Source organism: Egretta garzetta, unplaced genomic scaffold (assembly GCF_000687185.1).
Source record: "Egretta garzetta isolate BGI_Z169 unplaced genomic scaffold, ASM68718v1 scaffold133, whole genome shotgun sequence".
Lineage (NCBI taxonomy): Eukaryota > Metazoa > Chordata > Aves > Pelecaniformes > Ardeidae > Egretta > Egretta garzetta.
Window position 1 is genome coordinate 2,267,237 of NW_009259111.1, and position 19,761 is coordinate 2,286,997.

Genomic DNA, 19,761 nt, shown 5'->3' on the forward strand with positions numbered 1-19,761 from the left:
AGAAAGTGGTTCCAGTAAAGAAGAAACTGTTTTCCTTTGGTATTGAGATTGAAACATCTGTCTAGAAATTGGCTGACTTTAAATGCTATTGTTTTGATAGAGTCAGGATGCTGAATAAAGGATGCCTAATGTATTTAAGTGACTGACACTTATTTGTTTCTATGTGCCACTACAAACACCCTTTAAAAAGGGCACAACACAATCAGAAATGTTTGACCGGAAGTTTTCTTTTGGAATCTGTACACTGTGAGTCATCTTTAGATTTCTGTACTTCAAGAGATCACAGGTGATAGCAACAGTGTCTCTGATTGATAGGTTCTACCATGCAGGCTCTATTACCTGGCAGAATGTTACCGTCTGTGAAATCTAAGTAAACAGAGTAAAAATCTTACACAGAGGAGAAGCCTTCTTCCCTCTGGTTTATCTGTGAGGTTTCAGAAAAACAGAAATGTGTAACATTAAACCAATAGAGCCTTTAAATAATGATGAGAGAGCATAGTGTTTAAATTATTCCTACCATTCACCTTGTGATTTGTCCATGTTCTAAATATCTTGCCAAAAAACAGGTGATGAGTCACTTCTGACTCATCTCTCCAGATCAGCAGAACCCTGTGCACCTTGAATGAAATCAAAGTATTTTAATTTTACTTGCATATTAAAACAAAGACTAATGCTTAGCTTAAAATGTATTATACCAAAAACCCAAAGGGTAAGCTTGACATTACTTATTGCATGTGGGGAGCAGACCGCACACTTTGTCACCTGTGCCAGTTAGATGTAAAAACTTGTTCCTATATGCAGTCATTCAAATGGACTTAGTGTACCTCTCTTTCTTTTATCTTGACATTAATCCTACTAGAATTTATTCATCTCTGTAGTATTGCCAATTTATCTGACTCATATATTAACTAAGCTTTCTCTAAGTCAAAGAAGTGAATGAAGGAGCCCTCCTGTTTATCTTTGAGAATAGGTTTGTAATAATTTTGTTCTGTTCATCATAAATAAGGCATTACCAAAATTTCCGATGTCACACCCTGGGAAAAATATGTGTCCATTAGACAGATTGCAGAATTCCAGTACAGACCAGTGAGACTGACCAGAAGTATGGAAGACTGGACTTGATGATCTTAAAGGTCTTTTACAATCTAAAAGATTCCATGATTCTAAGACATGGCCTAAGGAGAATGAGAAAGATAACATTAATTCAAGAGATTTTTCTAAGTCTAGAGAAAGTGAAACTTAAGTGAGATATTCTGAGGTTTTAAATACTTAATAAGGCTGCTTCAAAGAGCAAACTAATGGGAATAATGCTTTCAGTGTTCACAGTGTTTAGGACGAGAAGCTTTAGACTGCAGGAAGGAAGATTCAGGCTCAACATGGCTAATTGTCTAAGGATTGAGAGGGCTGTGACTCACGGAAATAGATTTCCTTGGAGTATTAAGGAAGTCTTTGAAAATAAAAAGAAAAAAAAGACTGAAAAACAGCTTTCAGAAAAACGTACTACTGGGTCAGATGAGTGAACTGCATAACTTACTGAGATCCTTTCTGGACCTATTTTTTAAATACTAGGACTAGAGGTCTGATATGGATCACTTTGAATACCAATAAGAAAATATGCAGAATGATAAAAAATAGTCAAATAACAACATTCAAACAACAGGAATGGGATGTGTCAACTGAATCTCTTTTTCAGTGAATATTACAAACTTTTCATTTACTGAGCATTTAACCGGTAATGCATCTCCCACCAGAAATAGTCTTTTTATTTGTTGAGGGAGTGACCTAGAATCCTTTTGAAAGAACAGAGGTTTGAAGCTCAGCCAGAGTTAAGATTCTGTCTAGTTGTCAGCTTATGAATAAATGGAAATGCAGTAGCCAAAATGTTTTAAAAAAATATGACTGTCTAGAGTTAGTTTGCTAAAGCTTATTCTATTTTAAATATTTGTCAAGCTATATGGTCCTCTCTAGATCTTAAGAAAGTGCATACTTAAGACATTGGGAGGTGTTGGGTAATTTTGAAGGTGATGTAATTCATATACTTACAAAGAGGATTAGTTTAAGCAAGTGGGGACTTTTAGATAAATTTTAGCCCTTAGCACTGAGTTGTATTGCAATCAACAATTAATTATTCTTACAGTCTCTTTTCAAATATATAATCACGACATTCATTATGACATGATGAATTTGAATATTCAGTAGACTATATCTACAATTTGTGATGAAGTAAATGCAATATTAAAGTATATTGCATTTCCCTCTATACTGTGACAGTTTAGACTGTACATTCTTTGAGAGAAATAGTATGTCTTTATACAATATAAAATACAAGATCTGAAGATGCCTTGAAGGGGCTTTAAAAAACAACTTTTATATTTCCAAAAAAGAGCAATTAAATTAACTTTCTGACCTATACAGGCACAAGAAGGGTCATAAGTATCTATGTTTTTCTTTGAAAAATTAGGCTTATAAAATTTAGCTGTGGCGCATGTTCATCAGCATTATTATTTTAACTCAGCTTATTGTGCAAGTTGAAGAGAACCAAAAGGGCATTTGGGCTCCTTAAACAGGGATGCGTGTGGAGAAAGGAAACTTAATTACCTGAGAATAACTGGAATTCTTTAAGATGTTTTATCCATAGTGATTCTATTACCTAACTTTCATTCCTTATTGGTTATGAAAACCTACCTGGATTACTTGTATTAGTGAAGGACCTGAACAACAATTAAGCCATCCTTTATTCCCTCGTTTTAGTGAGGGCATAGGAGTGTCCATGGGGCATACAGCGTGAACCCTGTCATCTAGATTCTAATGGTGACACTAATGTGGTTAAGAATCCTAACAAAATAAATGTAATGTGAAAAGCTCATTTTTTTAATATGTAATATTCTTTTCATGCTTCTGATTCATAGGTGATGCAAATTAAAAATATTTCTTTTAAGATGCTTAGTACGAGCATAGAAAAGGAAGCCAGCACTTGAAAACAGCAAGGGAATAAATAGTAAGTTTATTCTGTTTTCTGGTATATTACTGTAGGCTGGTATATATCACATGTGAAATTTTAGGCAAGCAGCCATCTGCTGCGGTAATAGTAAACTATTGGATTAGATTGCACATTCCTGATATGCTCCATTATTTTAATGGATTTAATCTATTTGGAATGTTACTTATTCAGAAGAATGTAACAAACGTAATGTCTCCCGAAGTCTGGCAGTCTTCCTATGAAATGACCACTCTGAGTATGGGTTCTGCCTAATTCTAATCACATCGACATCAAGATAGTTGACAGCCTTCAAAAATATCTAAAGGGATAATCTAGAAATGGAAGAATCTGCTGATCCTCAAATTGTATTGTATGAAAGGACAGAACAAGGCATAATATTTCCAGAACAGAAGTTTAATTTGATCTTGATTAGACAAGGGGTTTGAATTATGAGGCCTAATGCCAAAAAACCACCTTAGATATCTAGCTGCTCTGAAAATGCATGTCTGTACCTTCACAGACCAATTTATACTGAGAGTTTACCTTTCAAAACCCTATTGAATAGTCCACTGTACTTGGCTGTGTTATCTTGTGTTTTCATCATTCCATCTATCTCACCCAAAGATAAATTCTGATCTGGCATCTTCACCATTATGATTCTTTTTTCCCTGTTTATCCTTAATCTTTATATTTTCTCATTCAGTGCATTGTGGCAAAATTTACATCATCTTATTTTCACCCCTTTTTCAGAGTGATTTGACTATCTTTTATTGTGTTCTTTCTGAAGTTGCTACTTTTCAGGTGAATGTGCTATCTTAACGACAACATAATCTGCCTCATCTACTCACTAGTGCTCGTACAAACCATTAGGCTCAATTAGGCTAAAAAATGTACAGGTTAATAGTTTATTTTCACTATTCAGACAGCCTCAATCAGAGTTAGATTCAGAATCTAATTGTGTAGCAGAACAACACACTAAATCAAGAAAAGGCCTGTTTGTTATGTGAGCTCAAGCTGCTTTAACATTTGAATAGCTAGAAGAGGTTTGGGTTTCAGAGAGAAGAGTAAATTTTATAAGCTGATGATTGAGACAGGAGGGACTACTGTAAACATGTAGTTTACTTTGCATGCTGAAGACAGTGCAAATTAGAATGAGAGCACAGAAGAAAGGTCTGATAATTGATTTTTAATTTTCTGTAACAATCCAGGAATAACTATCCTCACTGCTAGTTATATACCTGATTCTTTATCTATAGCTGTTCAAAGTATTCACCTGCTTCCTAGTTTAAAGATATTTCACCTTGACTCCTATTTATATACTTGTCTACTTACTGGAGAGCTCTTTTATCAACCTTTTGTTCTCTGTTTAGATTGCTGTAGACTGTAATCAAATCACTTAACTCACATGTTTGGTAAATGAAGGAAATTGTCTTGAAACTGTCACTAACCAGTATGTTCTACACTACATTTCTGTGGTGTATATACTGGAGACATGCTTGAGCCTCCAGCATAGCCAAAAACTTTCTAACAGTGCCAGTGTGTCACCAAGTCTGAAATAGTAAATCATTCTGAAATGGGAGCATATTAGCTTGGACATGGTGCTGACCTGATACGATCACACACTATTTGGTCAGCTCATAAATCAGTACAAGTACCTTGCAGCAAGCCGGAATATATAGCATAACCATATTCTTAGCCCTTTTTACAGCTTTATAGGAACACTACCAATTTTTTTAAAATGCTCCTTCATTTATAGACAACAGAACAGGACACAGTATTCAAGGAATGCTTGTGCCAGCACCAAATACATATATAGCTTCTGTATCTGTTAATAGTTGGACTCAGTGTTCTTAAAGGTCTTTTCCAACCTAAATGATTCTGCAATTCTATGATTCCTCACTCAATATTCAACACAAAATCTTTTGGCTGCACACTTAAAAGTTCATGTTTATCTAACAACCCACTGTGAATCCCAAGCTCTTTCAGAATTACAGCTTTTCAATGTAGATTTCCCTCATTCTATGCCTGTTTTCTGTGTCATTGGCTCATAGACATCTGAATTTATATTCAGACATGTTCAAAGAGGCCAGAGTCCAGAAGGAAGGACCTTCCTTCTATTGATATTGGATCTGGCCCACAGGAGGTCAAAAACATACTCTGTGAAATTAATAGATTGCAGTGTGAGTGTATGAAATGAATGTAAATCAACTGAATTCTTTTCAGAATTACAATTTATAACTTCTGCAACATTACTAGAAAATAGAGTGATCTTGTATTGGAAACTTACCTGCATGGTGCTGCTGCTTAAGGAGGGATCACCAGAACAAATGGAGAAAGATCCATGACTTCACCTCAAGCTCTGGTCAAGTCTAGTTATGGGCAAGGAACATTTGGAGAGAGATGCTGAATACCAGTGAATAGAGACTGTGCTAAATTGCTGCTGTGTCGAGTCAGTGCGCGTCAGATCATCCTGTGCAGGACTGTAATACTAGTTGTCAACACTGCCTACATTGTGGATGCAGAATTATTTTCCCACTAGGAGTACATCGACGTTTCCTTTGCAAGAGAACCTGGTGTAGAGGAAAGGCAGACATGCATGTCTGTTCAGCAGTTTTAGATTCAGCAAATACTCATGTCAGTAGGAAGAAGAAAGGCGAATGAGTCCATAAGCATGCAGAGTGGTTGTTAGGGGTAGGTTGGGTTAATAAGCGGAGTCACTGCGTTAGTGTGATGGCCATTATACAGCAGGTGCCAATTAGGCTTCTCTTCCCTTGCAGTCTAATCTATGCAGTTCTGCAAAAGCCAGTACATCTCTAATGCTAACCCCAGTATCTCACCTTGGCCATTACTAGGAGCTGATCTGATATCCTACCTAGACCCTTTGCTTCATCAATCCTCTTGTTGAACATGATCTGCAAAGAAGTGAGCTCACCTTAAGCATCTTCTTGTGAAGTCGCCTAGTTTGTCCTTGGCATGCTGAGTAGCTTTGGACATTTGGACCGGCCAGTAACGCATCATTTTGAATGACATGCCTGTTCTCTCAACATACACAGAAACCACATAGGGAGACTTCTGCCCCTGTGGTGACAGCTATCCTCAACAAAAACACCTGAAAATCTACGAGCTGTTGTCCAGCCACCAGCAGCCTAAAGATGGCATTGCCATGGATCTCCAGGGCTGTTAAAGCAAGGTCCCTCACCTAATGCCAGATCATGGTCCCGCATAACTTTTAAATTATGCTGGGTCTGCAGAGAGCATATTCACTTTGCTCTTTTTAAAGATTTCTGGGGCTCCTGAGCACTGCATTTCCCTTTACCCATAATACAGTGGCATATCCCCACGCCAGAAGGAACTGTTGATTCTGCCCAATGAAAAGGCAATTCTTGCAGATTCAGTTCATGCTTCCTTGCAGTGATACTCAAAGGGAGATCATGTCTTCCAGGCATATTTTAGCTCTTAAGTCACTACAGATTTAAACATGAGCAAGTTTTGCACCTTTCCAACCCCGATTCTGTACAGAATTAAAAATTACAACAATTCTATGACACACTTAACTTAAGGATGTAAGAAGCAGGCTCTTTGTAAATTCTGGTCTGAAATAGCCCTTTGGCTGCTACAGATACAGTGATTTATGGTAATTAGTCTGAAAAATTCTGTCAATTCAATCCAGAAATGTCATCAAAAGAACTGTAATTATTTTTCCAGCAAAAACACTCATGTTTCATAATTATTTGTAAATAATTGCAAAAATTAGAACACATTGTCCTTTTGCTTTCAATCTAGTCTTTTCTTCCCTATTTATATTTTTTCTCTTCATTTAACTTTCATTTTCCAGATGATATGACCAATCCTCTGGAGTTACTAGTTCCCAGTTAAATCATTACACACTTGACAGTGTGCACATGACATTAAGATACATGCTATATTATAAATACCAGCTATAGTGTTCTTCTCCCCTGTTTCTATTTTATCATTCCCTTATTAAGAGAAATTGAGATTTAAGACATGGGAGGTTGTTCACTGAGAAAAGACACAGCTATCTCCTAGCATATAGTCTGAGTTAGCTGAACTATTTCTAGTACATACTGGGAAACTAACAAAGAAGTATTATTATGATCCTCTAGGTCTTTCACAACATATTCAGGATACATGTAAAGAATAATCATGATAAATTCAAACTATTTACTTTCAGAGAAGCAGTAATGTTTCTTGAACTTTTATGAAATCTCACTTTGTACAGTTAATTTCTGAAGGCATAAATTAACGAACTTCCTGCATTTATTAGGTTTGCACTAAGCTTACGTTCACCAGTATCACAGAGACTAGTGGAAGTTCAGGAAATTAAGTGCTAAAGATTTTCTTTGGCATTCTTTCAGTGTCACATGTGACATGCTTATAGGGTTCCCTTTTCAGTTTCTGGTGATGCTGGCATGGCCAAGGTTAACCCAAAAACTTAAGTTTAAGGATAGAGTTTTAGAAAGGAGGACTTAAGATACTACGGTGGTACTGGCTGCAGCTCTTGTATCAGTGTTAAGAAGGGAATCCCCTGCTGGATAGCCAGATGCATTGCCCTGGCCTTGGACTTGTCTGGGAGTAGATACAGGAATAGACTGTGTCTGAGAAATAGGGCAGAAAGCACCCATTCTCATGGTACAGAAATGGCATGAAAGAGCAAAGGCACAGAACCACTTCTAGAGTTTCTGGTTTAAGGCAAGTATACAAAACCAGAGCCAAGATGGAGAAAACAGATGTAGAAGCAGTATACTGCAGCTCATAATCTTCCTACTGGTATTACACTGTAGTTGGCTGTGGAGACCTTTGAATGGGATATAGTAAACTAATACAACGTTGAGTTGACTATATTCTCCTCCAATTAGCAGAATTTCTGTGATTATACTCGCAGAAGACAACTAGTTATTGCTCAAGGAGAATAAGTAAAGAATGTAAAATCAAGTCTTAATCCTAAAATTCCTATTCCTTAGGGAAGACTGCTGAATCTAGCCTGCATTTACAAATACTGAACAAGACCGAAAAATAGTGCAAAGAACGTTGCAATAATCTCCCAGGAAGAGAAAAAAACTGAAGTGGATTTTTACCTGGACAAATTAGAAAAAAGAATGATTCAAAACTCTACAGGGATTGAGAGCAGCAAAGGCAAACTGAATGTGCATTTTTAGGTATGTTTACAGCAAAAAAGTCCTTCACTCCCTTTGGGAATGGCAGTGGAGTTACAGAGAAGGTACATGAAAGTTTCTTCTTGTGGTTGTGATACACCTGTATGTGGAAACAGTGTCTCCAGTTCTAAACTATCATAATGAATTCAAAGAGCTAACTCAGCAGAAGACAAAATTAGACAACTATAAATACTGGAGCGAATAAGACTTAGGAAAATGGTGAAACCAACAGTGCAATAAATGGCATTAATAAACAGAAACGGAGAGGTTACAACTTAAATTTTGAGAAATCTTTCCATCCGTATCTGGACACCTTGTTTTAATCCAAAACATAAGGACATTTAAAGCCAGGTAGGAAAAACTTCTGCAAAATAGGAACAAGCTTACCTCGATGCATCACTTACTTAATGTCTTTTTTTCATCCTTAAATTCTACAACCAGGAAGAGATATACTGGTTAACATATCAGCCTTTAATCCCAAAACAATGTTAAATAGCAGCCAGCTATGTTAGAAATTTCAGCTGTAGAAAACTCTTACCAGGAAATTCTGAACATCTGGCTGGCTACTGATGTTCATTACTAATCAGTCTTGATACAATGGAGAAATTCGAGAGGACTGGAAAAAAATGTTATTATGCCAGTATTTCAAATTATTAAATTGGTTCATTAGCATAATCCTAAATCAGAGGGAAAAGGATGGAAAAGTTGATACAGAATGAAACATGTAACTAATACTGATACGGATTTATAGAAAAGACAGTTTGTCAAATGTATTTGATTGCTTAAATGAGACCGTAAGTTGGCAGATAATGGTAAAAGTTTGAATTGATATTCTGAGGCTTTTATAAGGCATTTTGATTTAGAAACCAGAATGACATATAATCAATATGGTTCTCATTAAATGGATTAAAGACTAGCCAGGAGTTAGATCTCAAAATACCTCAGCAAAAGGAAATTATCACTGGCCAGCTGCATTTTGAGCGTAGCTCCCCCCCCCCCCCCCGATAAGAACTGGTTCTTGATTTTTTTTTAATCCTCCACCAACTTCAGTTAGGATTATTTGACTCATATTTTAACCAAAAGATGTCCTAGAGTTCTTGCAACCCAGAAGGCAAGTCTAGACACTGACAAAACTCTGGCTGTCTGATCTAAGAGCGCAGGGTGGGATATAGGAAGAATTACCATCAGGCCAGAACTGTAGCACTGAACTCTTCTGTTTGGTATTACTTCATACTGAAGGCACCTAAATTTGTTAGATTCCACAATTTTTACTTGAGCATTTCACAAGCACCCAACACCTACTTATGCAGGTACCTAGAAAAGCCTCAGTCTTGACTCCTAAGCCCCGCTGTTTGCCAATATCTTAGGAGAGGCTGATTCGCAGCTTTCATGGTGTGCCCAATGCACAGCACTCGGGCTTACCTCCTTCCTCTCCTTTTTTCATCTTAAATCTTCTGCAAGGACCTCTTCAGAGCACCAGGAACATGTGTTTGAGATGCTCTCTGTGGGACATGTGGGTTTGACTGCCCTCAGTCATTCATTCATTTAATCTGGACCTGCTGCATCTTGAGGCAATAGGCTATGATAGAAGTGGACTGTTACTAGCTCTGTTTGATCCTTCTCTGTTGCTGTTTCAAAAGAAAGGAAATATTTCCACTCAGTATAAGCAGAAAAACATCAGGTCAGCAGAAAAACACCAATTCCTGCCTTTGAACTTTCCCGCAGCTCCAAGTTGAAGCATAAGCTCTACAAAGAGCAAGGTCTAATACTCAGCCCTGTCCTTAAATAGCCGCTTGCTCAGTGTGTGTTTTGTTCTGAACTCTGTTCTGAAGCCCTACTTCTCCCCACACGGTGGGGATTGAACATACCATATTTAGACTATCAGGTTCTCCTGTGGGGCCTGCACGTGTAAATCTTTATTTACCAGTAACCGTAAGCAACGACTGTCAAAAATAAAAAATGAAGCTGGCAGAACTCAAGAGTAGCTGTCATGCCTAAAACTTGTGCTTAAAATCCATTTAAAATCTGTTTCTCCCCACCCTATTCCACTCCCCCTCCCCAGAAGGTCTCTCTTCTGGTTGGATTAATGAGCAGCTTATTTTCTTGATCTGCAGTATATTCTTGATTTGCGGTATAGTTGCATGTGATGCTGGTAACACAAGCACTGTTTTTCCCAGACTACTTAGGCAGAGATTAATCATTGCATAATGCTTTGTATTGGGAGGCAATGGAGGAAATGTGTCTGGAAGTGCAATAAACTGGTAAAAAAGATTGCTCTCATTGTCAGGAGTGGCAATATGGCAATAACTGAACACTGTATATGTTACTAAATGAGAAGCAAGCCATAAAAGGTCTTAAAAGTGAATTCACAGAGTTATCTGATTCACTAGGAAATTTTTACCAACTGGGAAGGTAGGGCAAGGAGAAGGAAGGATTAAAATGCTTTAATAGACAATTTGTTTGTCAAGGCTGGAAAAGATAGTTTATTCTGAGTTATAGAAATTTAAATAGATACCTTTAAAACTTTTTTAGCTATGTAAATTTAATGGAAAATTATGAAGAACAACTTAGCTGGAGTAACGTAAATGAGACTTCCACGGATGAAACAGAGTATAAAGATTTTGAGCCATATTCTCCACACTTGTAAAAATATCCTCTCAAAGTAAAATAGCTTGCTAAGTAATTAAATATTTAAAAGCTGAATCAGAAGTTAGATTCAAACCAGACTTCTGGAGTGAAAGCATCAACTTTAAACACAGGATGTGTTTCACATTTTCGGTTGAGGGTTTTTTTTGTGAAAACCGAGTAGAAAGAAATTATTAACTTGTGCCCAAATAGTCAGAATTTATCTGCAAGTCCTTAAGTTTTTTGTTCTTCTGACATGAACACATTTAGGAATAGATGGCAATATGGATCCTCAGCTGCAGCTTGGAGCATTGTGCCCCACCTGACAACGTAGACCCTTCTCTTCACCGTCTTTCCGCACAGATGAGGTACGGCTGTGGTTGTAACGTCATGCCTAATCTTGGTTTGAGATTTGGAATCACACCGTGAGGAAAAGACAGGTGAAATCGTTGTAGTAATGAAGTGAAAAACAAAAACATTTCCATTCGAGCTAGTTGTTCTCCAAGACAATGTCTTCTTCCTGGATTGAAAAGAAGGTTTTGGAAAGACTTAAAATGTGTCCAATTACATTTTCACTCTTATGAATAAGACTGGTCATTTCTGTGTTCTAAGAGGAGCTGTGTGAACTTGGTGGTAGTATTCTGTAAGAGAGGATAGGTGATAATTTACAGCAAGAAACAGATTTTAGAGTATTTGTTCCTCTTACTACACAAATGCCATTGTAAGTAATTCCGTCAAATTTATTTAGATAAGCTATTAGCTACTTTACCTTGTCTTGAAGGACCAATCTAGACAGAAAATGTTTTAAAAAAAAGTGATAATGTGAATTTCAGCCTTTGTCCCTTACTATTTTCTTAATTACATTTACTGCCAGTTATTATTAGCTGGCAATTATTATAACTTGGTAAATAAAAAGATATGAAACAGATCTGGATAATGCCTTTAGATATTAGTTCCCATTCCGTGTATGACTAGTTACAGGGAGTAAACGTGGTTGTGGAAGATACAGATGAATGGATAACAACATCTGGAACTGGTAAGGTCAAACAGGCAAAAAGACACATAATAGAATACACACTAAAGGTGGACTTCATCAAATCTAACTTTGGCCATTTAGATGTTGTGCATCTATTCCAAGGGAATTGTCTTGCCTTGTCTCCTATTTTTTGGAGAAAGAATATCCCAGATAAGGAAACTAAGTCACCCTCTACACAAAGATAGGTCTTTCTATGGACTGCAGAGGTAGCCCTGGCAGTTAACTTACATGGAACACCTAATATTGTAGGTTGATAATCATATGTAAGGTAAATTATCCACTTTTATAGGCATCAAAAGACAAATCCATAATGATTTAGGGCTGCCAGAGTATTTCCTCAGAACAGAATGCAGTGCTACACGCTGACCCCCAAGCTAGTTCTGAAGAAAATCTGCAATTTCTGGTGCTGATCTAAGTGCTGCAATTTGAAAACATACACAATAACTTTAGCAGCAAATGACTATTAATTGTGAAACAAATAACACTTATGTCCTGCAATGATATAAAATGTATAGACTCCTCAGATAAGAAGATACTGTGCTTTTTTGTTAGCTTATATCTGTGAGCTCATCCGTATAAAATGCCTGATGCTAAAATGCATTATGTCCAGAATGCATTATATTGAGTATCTTCAAAGTAACTGTTTCACCAGAACTGTAGGCATTTTATATCATTCTGTCCATTCCTGATTTATTGCCATCACTTATATGTTATACATCTCTAGATTTATGAAAAGAACAGTGGAAGGAATCACTCTTACCTAGTGAAAAAGGAATAAATGCATCTTTCTTGACAAACTGCCCGCTGCTGTCCAAAAATCTCTCAGGAAAAAACACCTCTGGGTTGCTCCAGTATTTTTCATCAAAATGAACGGAGTAGAGGTTTGTAATGACTGTAGTGCCTTCGGGAATAGAGTAACCACGCACAACAGTATCTTTGGAAGTTGCGTGAAAAATACCTAGTGGAACTATATTACAGAATCTTAGAACTTCATGTAGAACAGCCTCAGTGTACGGCATTTTGCATTTCTCTTCTAAGGCAGGCATTTTGTTTGGGCCGATGACTAGATCAATTTCTTTTTGAACTTGCCCTGTTAGGAACAGGAATAAAAGCTGGTGTTTACTGTGTAATAAGTCTTTATTTTTTAATTTAAGCTTTAAAATATGTACTGTTAAAAGTATATCTGAAACATGAAATATTTTACATAAAATATAGTAGCTTAGAAGCTTGTAAATTTAGACTCTTTATTCCTTATCCTGCTCGTAGGAATTCTTACTAGCATATATACCAGTAATCTTAATTTCTGAAGTAACTATGCTCAGTAAAATTGTGTTTTAACATACTTTTCTAAGCTTGTGTATATTTTTATTTCTGGAGCTCTTCAAAACTAAAGAAACAAGCAAAAGACTGCAAAGATAAAGTACGTTAAATACTTGAGTGAACACAGAGAGCACTGGAATTAGCCACTTGAACTTTCCCTTGTCTATTCTGCTATGATTCTTTAGAATCGTCACAGTGTAAAATCATTCACCGTCAAACTGAAAATATCTGATACAACACAGTGAGAGTTAAGAGCAACAGGAGTCTGAATTTAACCGAGAGGGAACAAATTCAATCACTGTTTTTTTGAAGCTAGTTTTAAAATTAAGTTCACAGTTTATTTAAGTAATCTCAAAGGCATTCAAAATGCCTCTTCTTTTTCCTGATTACACTTTCTTTGTTGAAACCGCCAAACAGCTCCTAACTAAAACAAAGTTGGACCTTTACAGTTCCTGTGGAACCAATAATGAAAACCTGGGCAATGGCAGAAAAATTCTACCAGTATCACCAGGTTTTTCAACGTGAAGTGACAAAGTTTCACATCAAAAAAAAAGAGGCAGAAAGCAGCTGAGTGAAAGTACGTTCTGTGATGTAGTAGTGTATCGGTGTATATTGTAATATTTGGACAGAGAAAGTCTAAATAAATGAAAAGGTAACAGTAATTTTTATATTTATCCAGATGAACTGATTTTGATTCCAAATCCAGAAACTCATTATCAAGCAAGATCTGAGATCAGAAGATTATTTTAGGTGAGTGGATCTCTATAAAATCAGCCAATGCATAGGAGGGACAAAACTACAAAGTTTTCTTATCTTTACTGAAAAACAGTACCTTGGTCAGACCTTAACAGAGAAGGAATAAGGATGTTCTTGGTTTAAGATATGAATATTGTTTGTGAGCCAGGACAGACTGACCAGAAACTTTCATTTGAGTGGATCTTTTTGCATTTGGGCTTTTTATATAACGTAAAGCATGAATACATTCTATTGACTAACTAAGGCACTTAATATATTTTTAACTAAAATATGGACAAGGTATATATGCATCCTAAAACTTAATTACCTATAAAATCAGATTATACTTTTTTCATTTTATTAAATGTTTTTCTTTTTTGGTAGATTTTTTTATTGTACTACGTAAAGCACATAGATGAACTAGTGGAACTCAGAAGCGTAAAAGCAACATTTAATTTTTTTAAACCCATTTATTTTAAATCGTCTGAAATGTGCTGACTGGCTAAAACCAGCAATTGCAGTTTTAAGCTTCCACAAAAAAATATTAGCTTAATTTAGTGAGCTGAAGCTACATATTTCTCTTAAGTATGTCCCTCAGTTTTTAAAATTAACAACTCATATCCTGCTAGATCCTAGGCTAGAAGAAAGTTCGGCTATTTTCTAATCTTTAACCAGTTTCTTTATGTTCAATTAATTAATCAACTAACTAAAATAGTTAAGTAAATGAAAATAAGAAAATATGTAAGAGGTTATGGCTCTCAGGAGATATTCGAGTGAACTTTGGTTCTACTTCCTTAGCCAGGTATTTTAACCAACTCAGTGAATATGGGACTTAAAATAATGATAATAGAAGCAACAAAAGAGCTTTGGCATCAACTTTTTTATTTAATCTGAATGATTTTCACTGTCTATTCATGTTAGGCCTTGACGCACATTATCATCATATTTTAATTTTTTTTTCAAGTAAAGCTGTATTTACCTTAAACGTACACATAAAATTTGATCTCCAATTTTAAAACAATAATTGCTTTTTGTCCACCCAATTTAAACTAAAAATTGCATTTGCTTATTATTTGTTAACTACATAGATTAGTACATCTGCCAATCAATATTATGCATCACAACACTAAGCTTAAATATATCAGAAAGACTTTAGTAAAAATATTAAAGCTTCATAAAAATGTCTTCACAAAATAATATGCTAAAATTTTATCATCATACTTGACTTTTGATACCCTCTTCATCTGCATATAAAATAAGCTTTTCACATCTTTCTGTAGTATATTTGGTACATGATACAATAGAATAATATACACAAACCTTCCTTTTTGGTTATGACTATGGATCACTGCACCACTTTGAAAAAGCATTTTAAATTTGCAATAGGGAAGTATATCAGTTCCTCAAAATGTCAAATTCTTACCTTGAATGTTTGGATAGAGAGCCATAAATAACACTGCCCATCTTAACACATTTGTTGTGGTTTCTGTCCCAGCTATGATGAGTTCTCCAACAGAGAAAATTAAGTTTTCTCTTGAATATGTAGATTCTGGATCATTTTCATTGCAATCCATTTCATCTAAATATGCATCTACAAAATGTCGAGGTGACTGAGGCTTCCTATTTTCAGAGACACGTTCAATAAGCTCATGAAGAAAGTCATAGACTTCAGCTGCGTTTTTAAACAGCTGCTGGTGTTTCCCAAATGGCAAGATACCAATCCAAGGAAAAGCATTATATAAAAATACAGAAGCACTAGCAGCTAATTCAATATTTTCACTGAAAATCTCAATCATGTGCTGAAATTCATTATCTCAATCCTTTCTCCCCCCAGGCTGTATTGATACTGGGGGTTACCCCATCCCAGGTGCAGGACCTTGCACTTGGCCTTGTTGAACCTCATGAGGTTCACACAGGCCCACCTCTCCAGCCTGTCCAGGTCCCTCTGGATGACATCCCGGCCTTCTGGTGTGTCAACCGCACCACTCAGCTTGGTGTCATCTGCAAACTTGCTGAGGGTGCACTCTATCTCACTGTCCAAGTCATTGATGAAGATGTTGAACAGCACCGGTCCTAGTACGGACCCCTGAGGGACATACTTGTACCATATTTGGTACATGATACAATAGAATAATATACACAAACCTTCCTTTTTGGTTATGACTATGGATCACTGCACCACTTTGAAAAAGCATTTTAAATTTGCAATAGGGAAGTATATCAGTTCCTCAAAATGTCAAATTCTTACCTTGAATGTTTGGATAGAGAGCCATAAATAACACTGCCCATCTTAACACATTTGTTGTGGTTTCTGTCCCAGCTATGATGAGTTCTCCAACAGAGAAAATTAAGTTTTCTCTTGAATATGTAGATTCTGGATCATTTTCATTGCAATCCATTTCATCTAAATATGCATCTACAAAATGTCGAGGTGACTGAGGCTTCCTATTTTCAGAGACACGTTCAATAAGCTCATGAAGAAAGTCATAGACTTCAGCTGCGTTTTTAAACAGCTGCTGGTGTTTCCCAAATGGCAAGATACCAATCCAAGGAAAAGCATTATATAAAAATACAGAAGCACTAGCAGCTAATTCAATATTTTCACTGAAAATCTCAATCATGTGCTGAAATTCATTATCTTCATATGTAAAACGTTCTCCAAAAATAATCAAATTAGTAATGTTTGAAACAGCATTTGTTATCAAGTGCTTAAGATCAAATGGTCTGCCTTTGTATGTATCGATGGCATCAAGAAAAAACGTTGATTCTTCTGTAATTTTGTGTTCAAAGCACCTTTGACCATATCCAAAAGTTCGAAAGGTATTTACAGCTAATTTGCGATGTTCTGTCCATCCTCTGCCATATTTACTGTTCAGTAAGCCTGGAAAAATATTTTGACATAGTATTTTATGCAACGCTTTATCCCCATAAGGTAATAAAATTATTTAACAAGACAAAAAGCGAGACAAAAAAATTACACACATCTTGCTATGGAACATAGTCCAAGAGCGACAATCCTTTCCAAATAATGTCTTTAAAGAAGCATCAAGTATTTTATGAAAGGAGACAAAGAAGTAGAGAAAACGGCTAAAGCAAGTGTCTCATGTGATCATAAACCCATCTATTGGACAAAAATTACATTTTTTATTATAAATACATTAGCATTTACCTCCCATGTTTGTCAGCTTCTTAAACAAGGGAAGAGACGGTCTATCTGCAAAAATTTCGCTTTGATGAACAAGGCATTCTTTTACCGCATCATAGCCGTTCAGTACAATAGCAGATATACCTCCAAGATCAAGACTGAAGATCTTTGGGGAAAAAGAAATAAATAAAAATCATAAAATGCTCTAACAACCAAATCTTAAGAACAAATAATGAAAACAAGTAAAACAAGTAATAGCAAGGTGAAACAACACTAAACTGCAATGCAAAATACAGACTTGAATGAACATCAGGAGGGCATACAGGTAGCCAGAGGTGATACAACTGTGGCATTACACAGTAGAGCTGTTGTGAGCTGATTTACTCTGTTAAAAGATAACGTAAATTAGCCCATGCTACATCCTGTGCTTGCTGTGTACCTACAGTGACCAGCTCTCTAAAGCAAGGACTGGGGATCCTTTCATATAGTCATTAAAAACATGTGGATTTGGTACAACAATACATATTTTTCAGAAAAAAATGTCCTGACCCTTAACATTAGTAGATATACATAGATACTAGTACAAGTATATACTTACAAGTATGTAACACAACATTATTAGACAAAAGGTATAGTTTATATATAAGAACTAGAAATAAAGTACATATATTGCCTACTTTCCTAATTCGCTGAGACTATTTCCACAGGAGGGAGGAAAGCTTTACTACTGTATCTGCTCCTCCTCCCTGCCTGAGTAAAGGTAAATTCCAACAGTTTAATTTAGTTAAGGGCGCTATGACTGAAGCTGCAAGTTCATACCACGAAGACTTCCAACATGTCACTTAGTAACGGCAGACACAGAAGTGGTGTCAGTTGTGAAAACAGCCAAGCTGCAAACAGTCCTTTCTACCTCTGAAACTGGACACCAGCTTACTTTGCACAGGCTCCCAAAAAGCCACCAGATGATAGAAGTGAGAGCCATGATGACAGCCAACAAATGACAGCATAGCCCAGCTACTCCCATCTCCTGTTTCCAGAAGTGGTTAACACTAGATGTTTTGGAGAAAGATGCAATACATCCTGCAGAAGGCACATACAGGATAAACAAAATGAAAATCTTAACCTAAGTTTTAAAAATTAAAACCGAGGCTAAACTCAAGATTGAAATCCTATATCCCTTTCCACACAAAAGGGTTGTCAGGCACTGGAACAGTCTCCTCGGGCAAGTGGTTGAGTCCCCATCCCTGCAGGTATTTAAAAGCCGGGTAGATGTGGTGCTTCGGGACATGGTTTAGTGGTGGACTTGGCAGTGCTAGGTTAACGGTTGGACTCAATGATCTTAAGGGTCTTTTCCAATGTAAATGATTCTATGACTATTTTGCTTTAGCAAATCTGATATTTTTACTGTTACAATGGCTCTTTTTTATGGGCAAGAAGTCACTCCCAATATATTTCTGCAAACCATTTGTGAGTTTTGTATACTTTGATCATCGCTTATTTATCTTTCTTCCTATGTCATACATAACCTAAAAAAAAAATCCTTTCACTGTATTTTTTCAGGGCACCCCAAATCCTGATATGCCGTCTTCAAGTTCCCTCAAATCCTGCAGGATCCTTTCTGACAGCAGGTGGCTAGAACTACAAACAGCATACCAGGCAAGTAGAAAGCTTAAGTTTATTTGATGACACGTTTTCCTTCCTATTTCCATTCTATTTGTCCTAGTATTTTGTTTGAAACACATTTACTTTTTTCTATTGCCAAAATAAATGAAACAAAGGGTAATCCTAGCCTTTTGTTTCTGCCATTTAGCACACTTTTAATTCGTGCATTTTGCTTCGCTTCTCATTCATGACAAGACTGTGACTATTCTGTTTCTGCCACGGCTTTCATGAATGATCTGAACAAAAGCTTTTGACAGACTGAAGTCCGAGCAAGTTTTATCTGCTTGTTAGGGGTGTTATATTTAAACACTTCCAGCAAATTGAAGGACATGATTTTCTAGATAAACCATTGTCTACTGGACACAAAGCTTCACAGACCTCCAGCGATAATCCTGCCAAATAAAACACCGCAGGTGTTACAAATAGCCTGGAGATGTACAGGCAGGCCGAATGGCTGGCCAGCGTGCGCTGACTGCCCAGCTGCTACCAAAACGTACGTGCGTGTGCACGTTTATGTACGTGTACACATGCACACTTACAAATGCTAACACCTGCCTGCCCTTCCCTGCTAGATTGAGTTTGGGGTTAACTTTTATGAAGCTTGTAAGAATGGACTGATTGCTTGAAAAGTGAATGTGAAAAGAAATGCCTGATATATAAGCAAGTATGACAAAAAGAAAAAAGTCCATTCTTACATAGTTTTACTAATTGACTCTAAGCAAGTATTCCAGTACCCCACTGAAGATACTTTGAAGCAATGTGTATTCTGGGAAAACGTTGCATTGTCCAAGTGCGTGCTATTTGGTTGGTTGTTGTAATTTTGTTAGTTTTAAGCCCTTTTGGTGTGCCCGCGGCTTGCGGATATGAAACTCGCGAGTTATTTCCACTTGCAGCAGGACACCGGTTTAAACATTGCACCAAAACCAAAATAGAAGCAAGCGCGGGGCAGGCAGACCGCGCCCCTCCCGCGGTACCCAGGCAGCTCTGGCGTGCGAGAGGTGAAAACTCCTCCCCTCCGCCGCCGCTCCGTTCCCGCTCCCAGCTTTTGGCAGAGCCCCGCGCTGCGAGCCCCGCCGCCCAGCGG

The 19,761-nt window shown here is 36.9% G+C and overlaps 3 protein-coding genes across 10 annotated transcripts in view; 2 read left to right on the top strand and 1 right to left on the bottom strand.

Moving 5' to 3' along the window:
- Positions 1–11,136, top strand: part of PDE3B (phosphodiesterase 3B) — a 102,300-nt gene extending 91,164 nt beyond the window's left edge. For 3 of the 5 annotated variants that reach the window (XM_035891015.1, XM_035891018.1, XM_035891019.1), the window contains 2 exons: positions 7,963–8,157; positions 11,050–11,131. The gene's annotated coding sequence lies outside the window, so the exon portion shown is untranslated. Of the gene's footprint in view, positions 1–2,909; positions 2,999–7,962; positions 8,158–11,049 lie in introns of those variants that run through there. The other 2 variants (XM_035891017.1, XM_035891016.1) reach the window with 2 other exon arrangements.
- Positions 11,124–17,368, bottom strand: LOC104123157 (vitamin D 25-hydroxylase). Its single transcript, XM_035891024.1, is given in 6 exon segments — positions 11,124–11,299; positions 12,576–12,905; positions 16,119–16,751; positions 17,040–17,189; positions 17,192–17,220; positions 17,256–17,368. Coding segments are annotated over 6 exon segments (1,431 nt in total).
- A 1,219-nt stretch (positions 17,369–18,587) lies between these two features.
- The window catches only part of CALCA (calcitonin related polypeptide alpha), a 17,448-nt gene continuing 16,274 nt past the window's right edge, over positions 18,588–19,761 (top strand). For all 4 annotated transcript variants that reach the window (XM_035891020.1, XM_035891021.1, XM_035891022.1 and 1 more), the window contains exon 1: positions 18,588–18,671. The gene's annotated coding sequence lies outside the window, so the exon portion shown is untranslated. The remainder of the gene's footprint in view (positions 18,672–19,761) is intronic.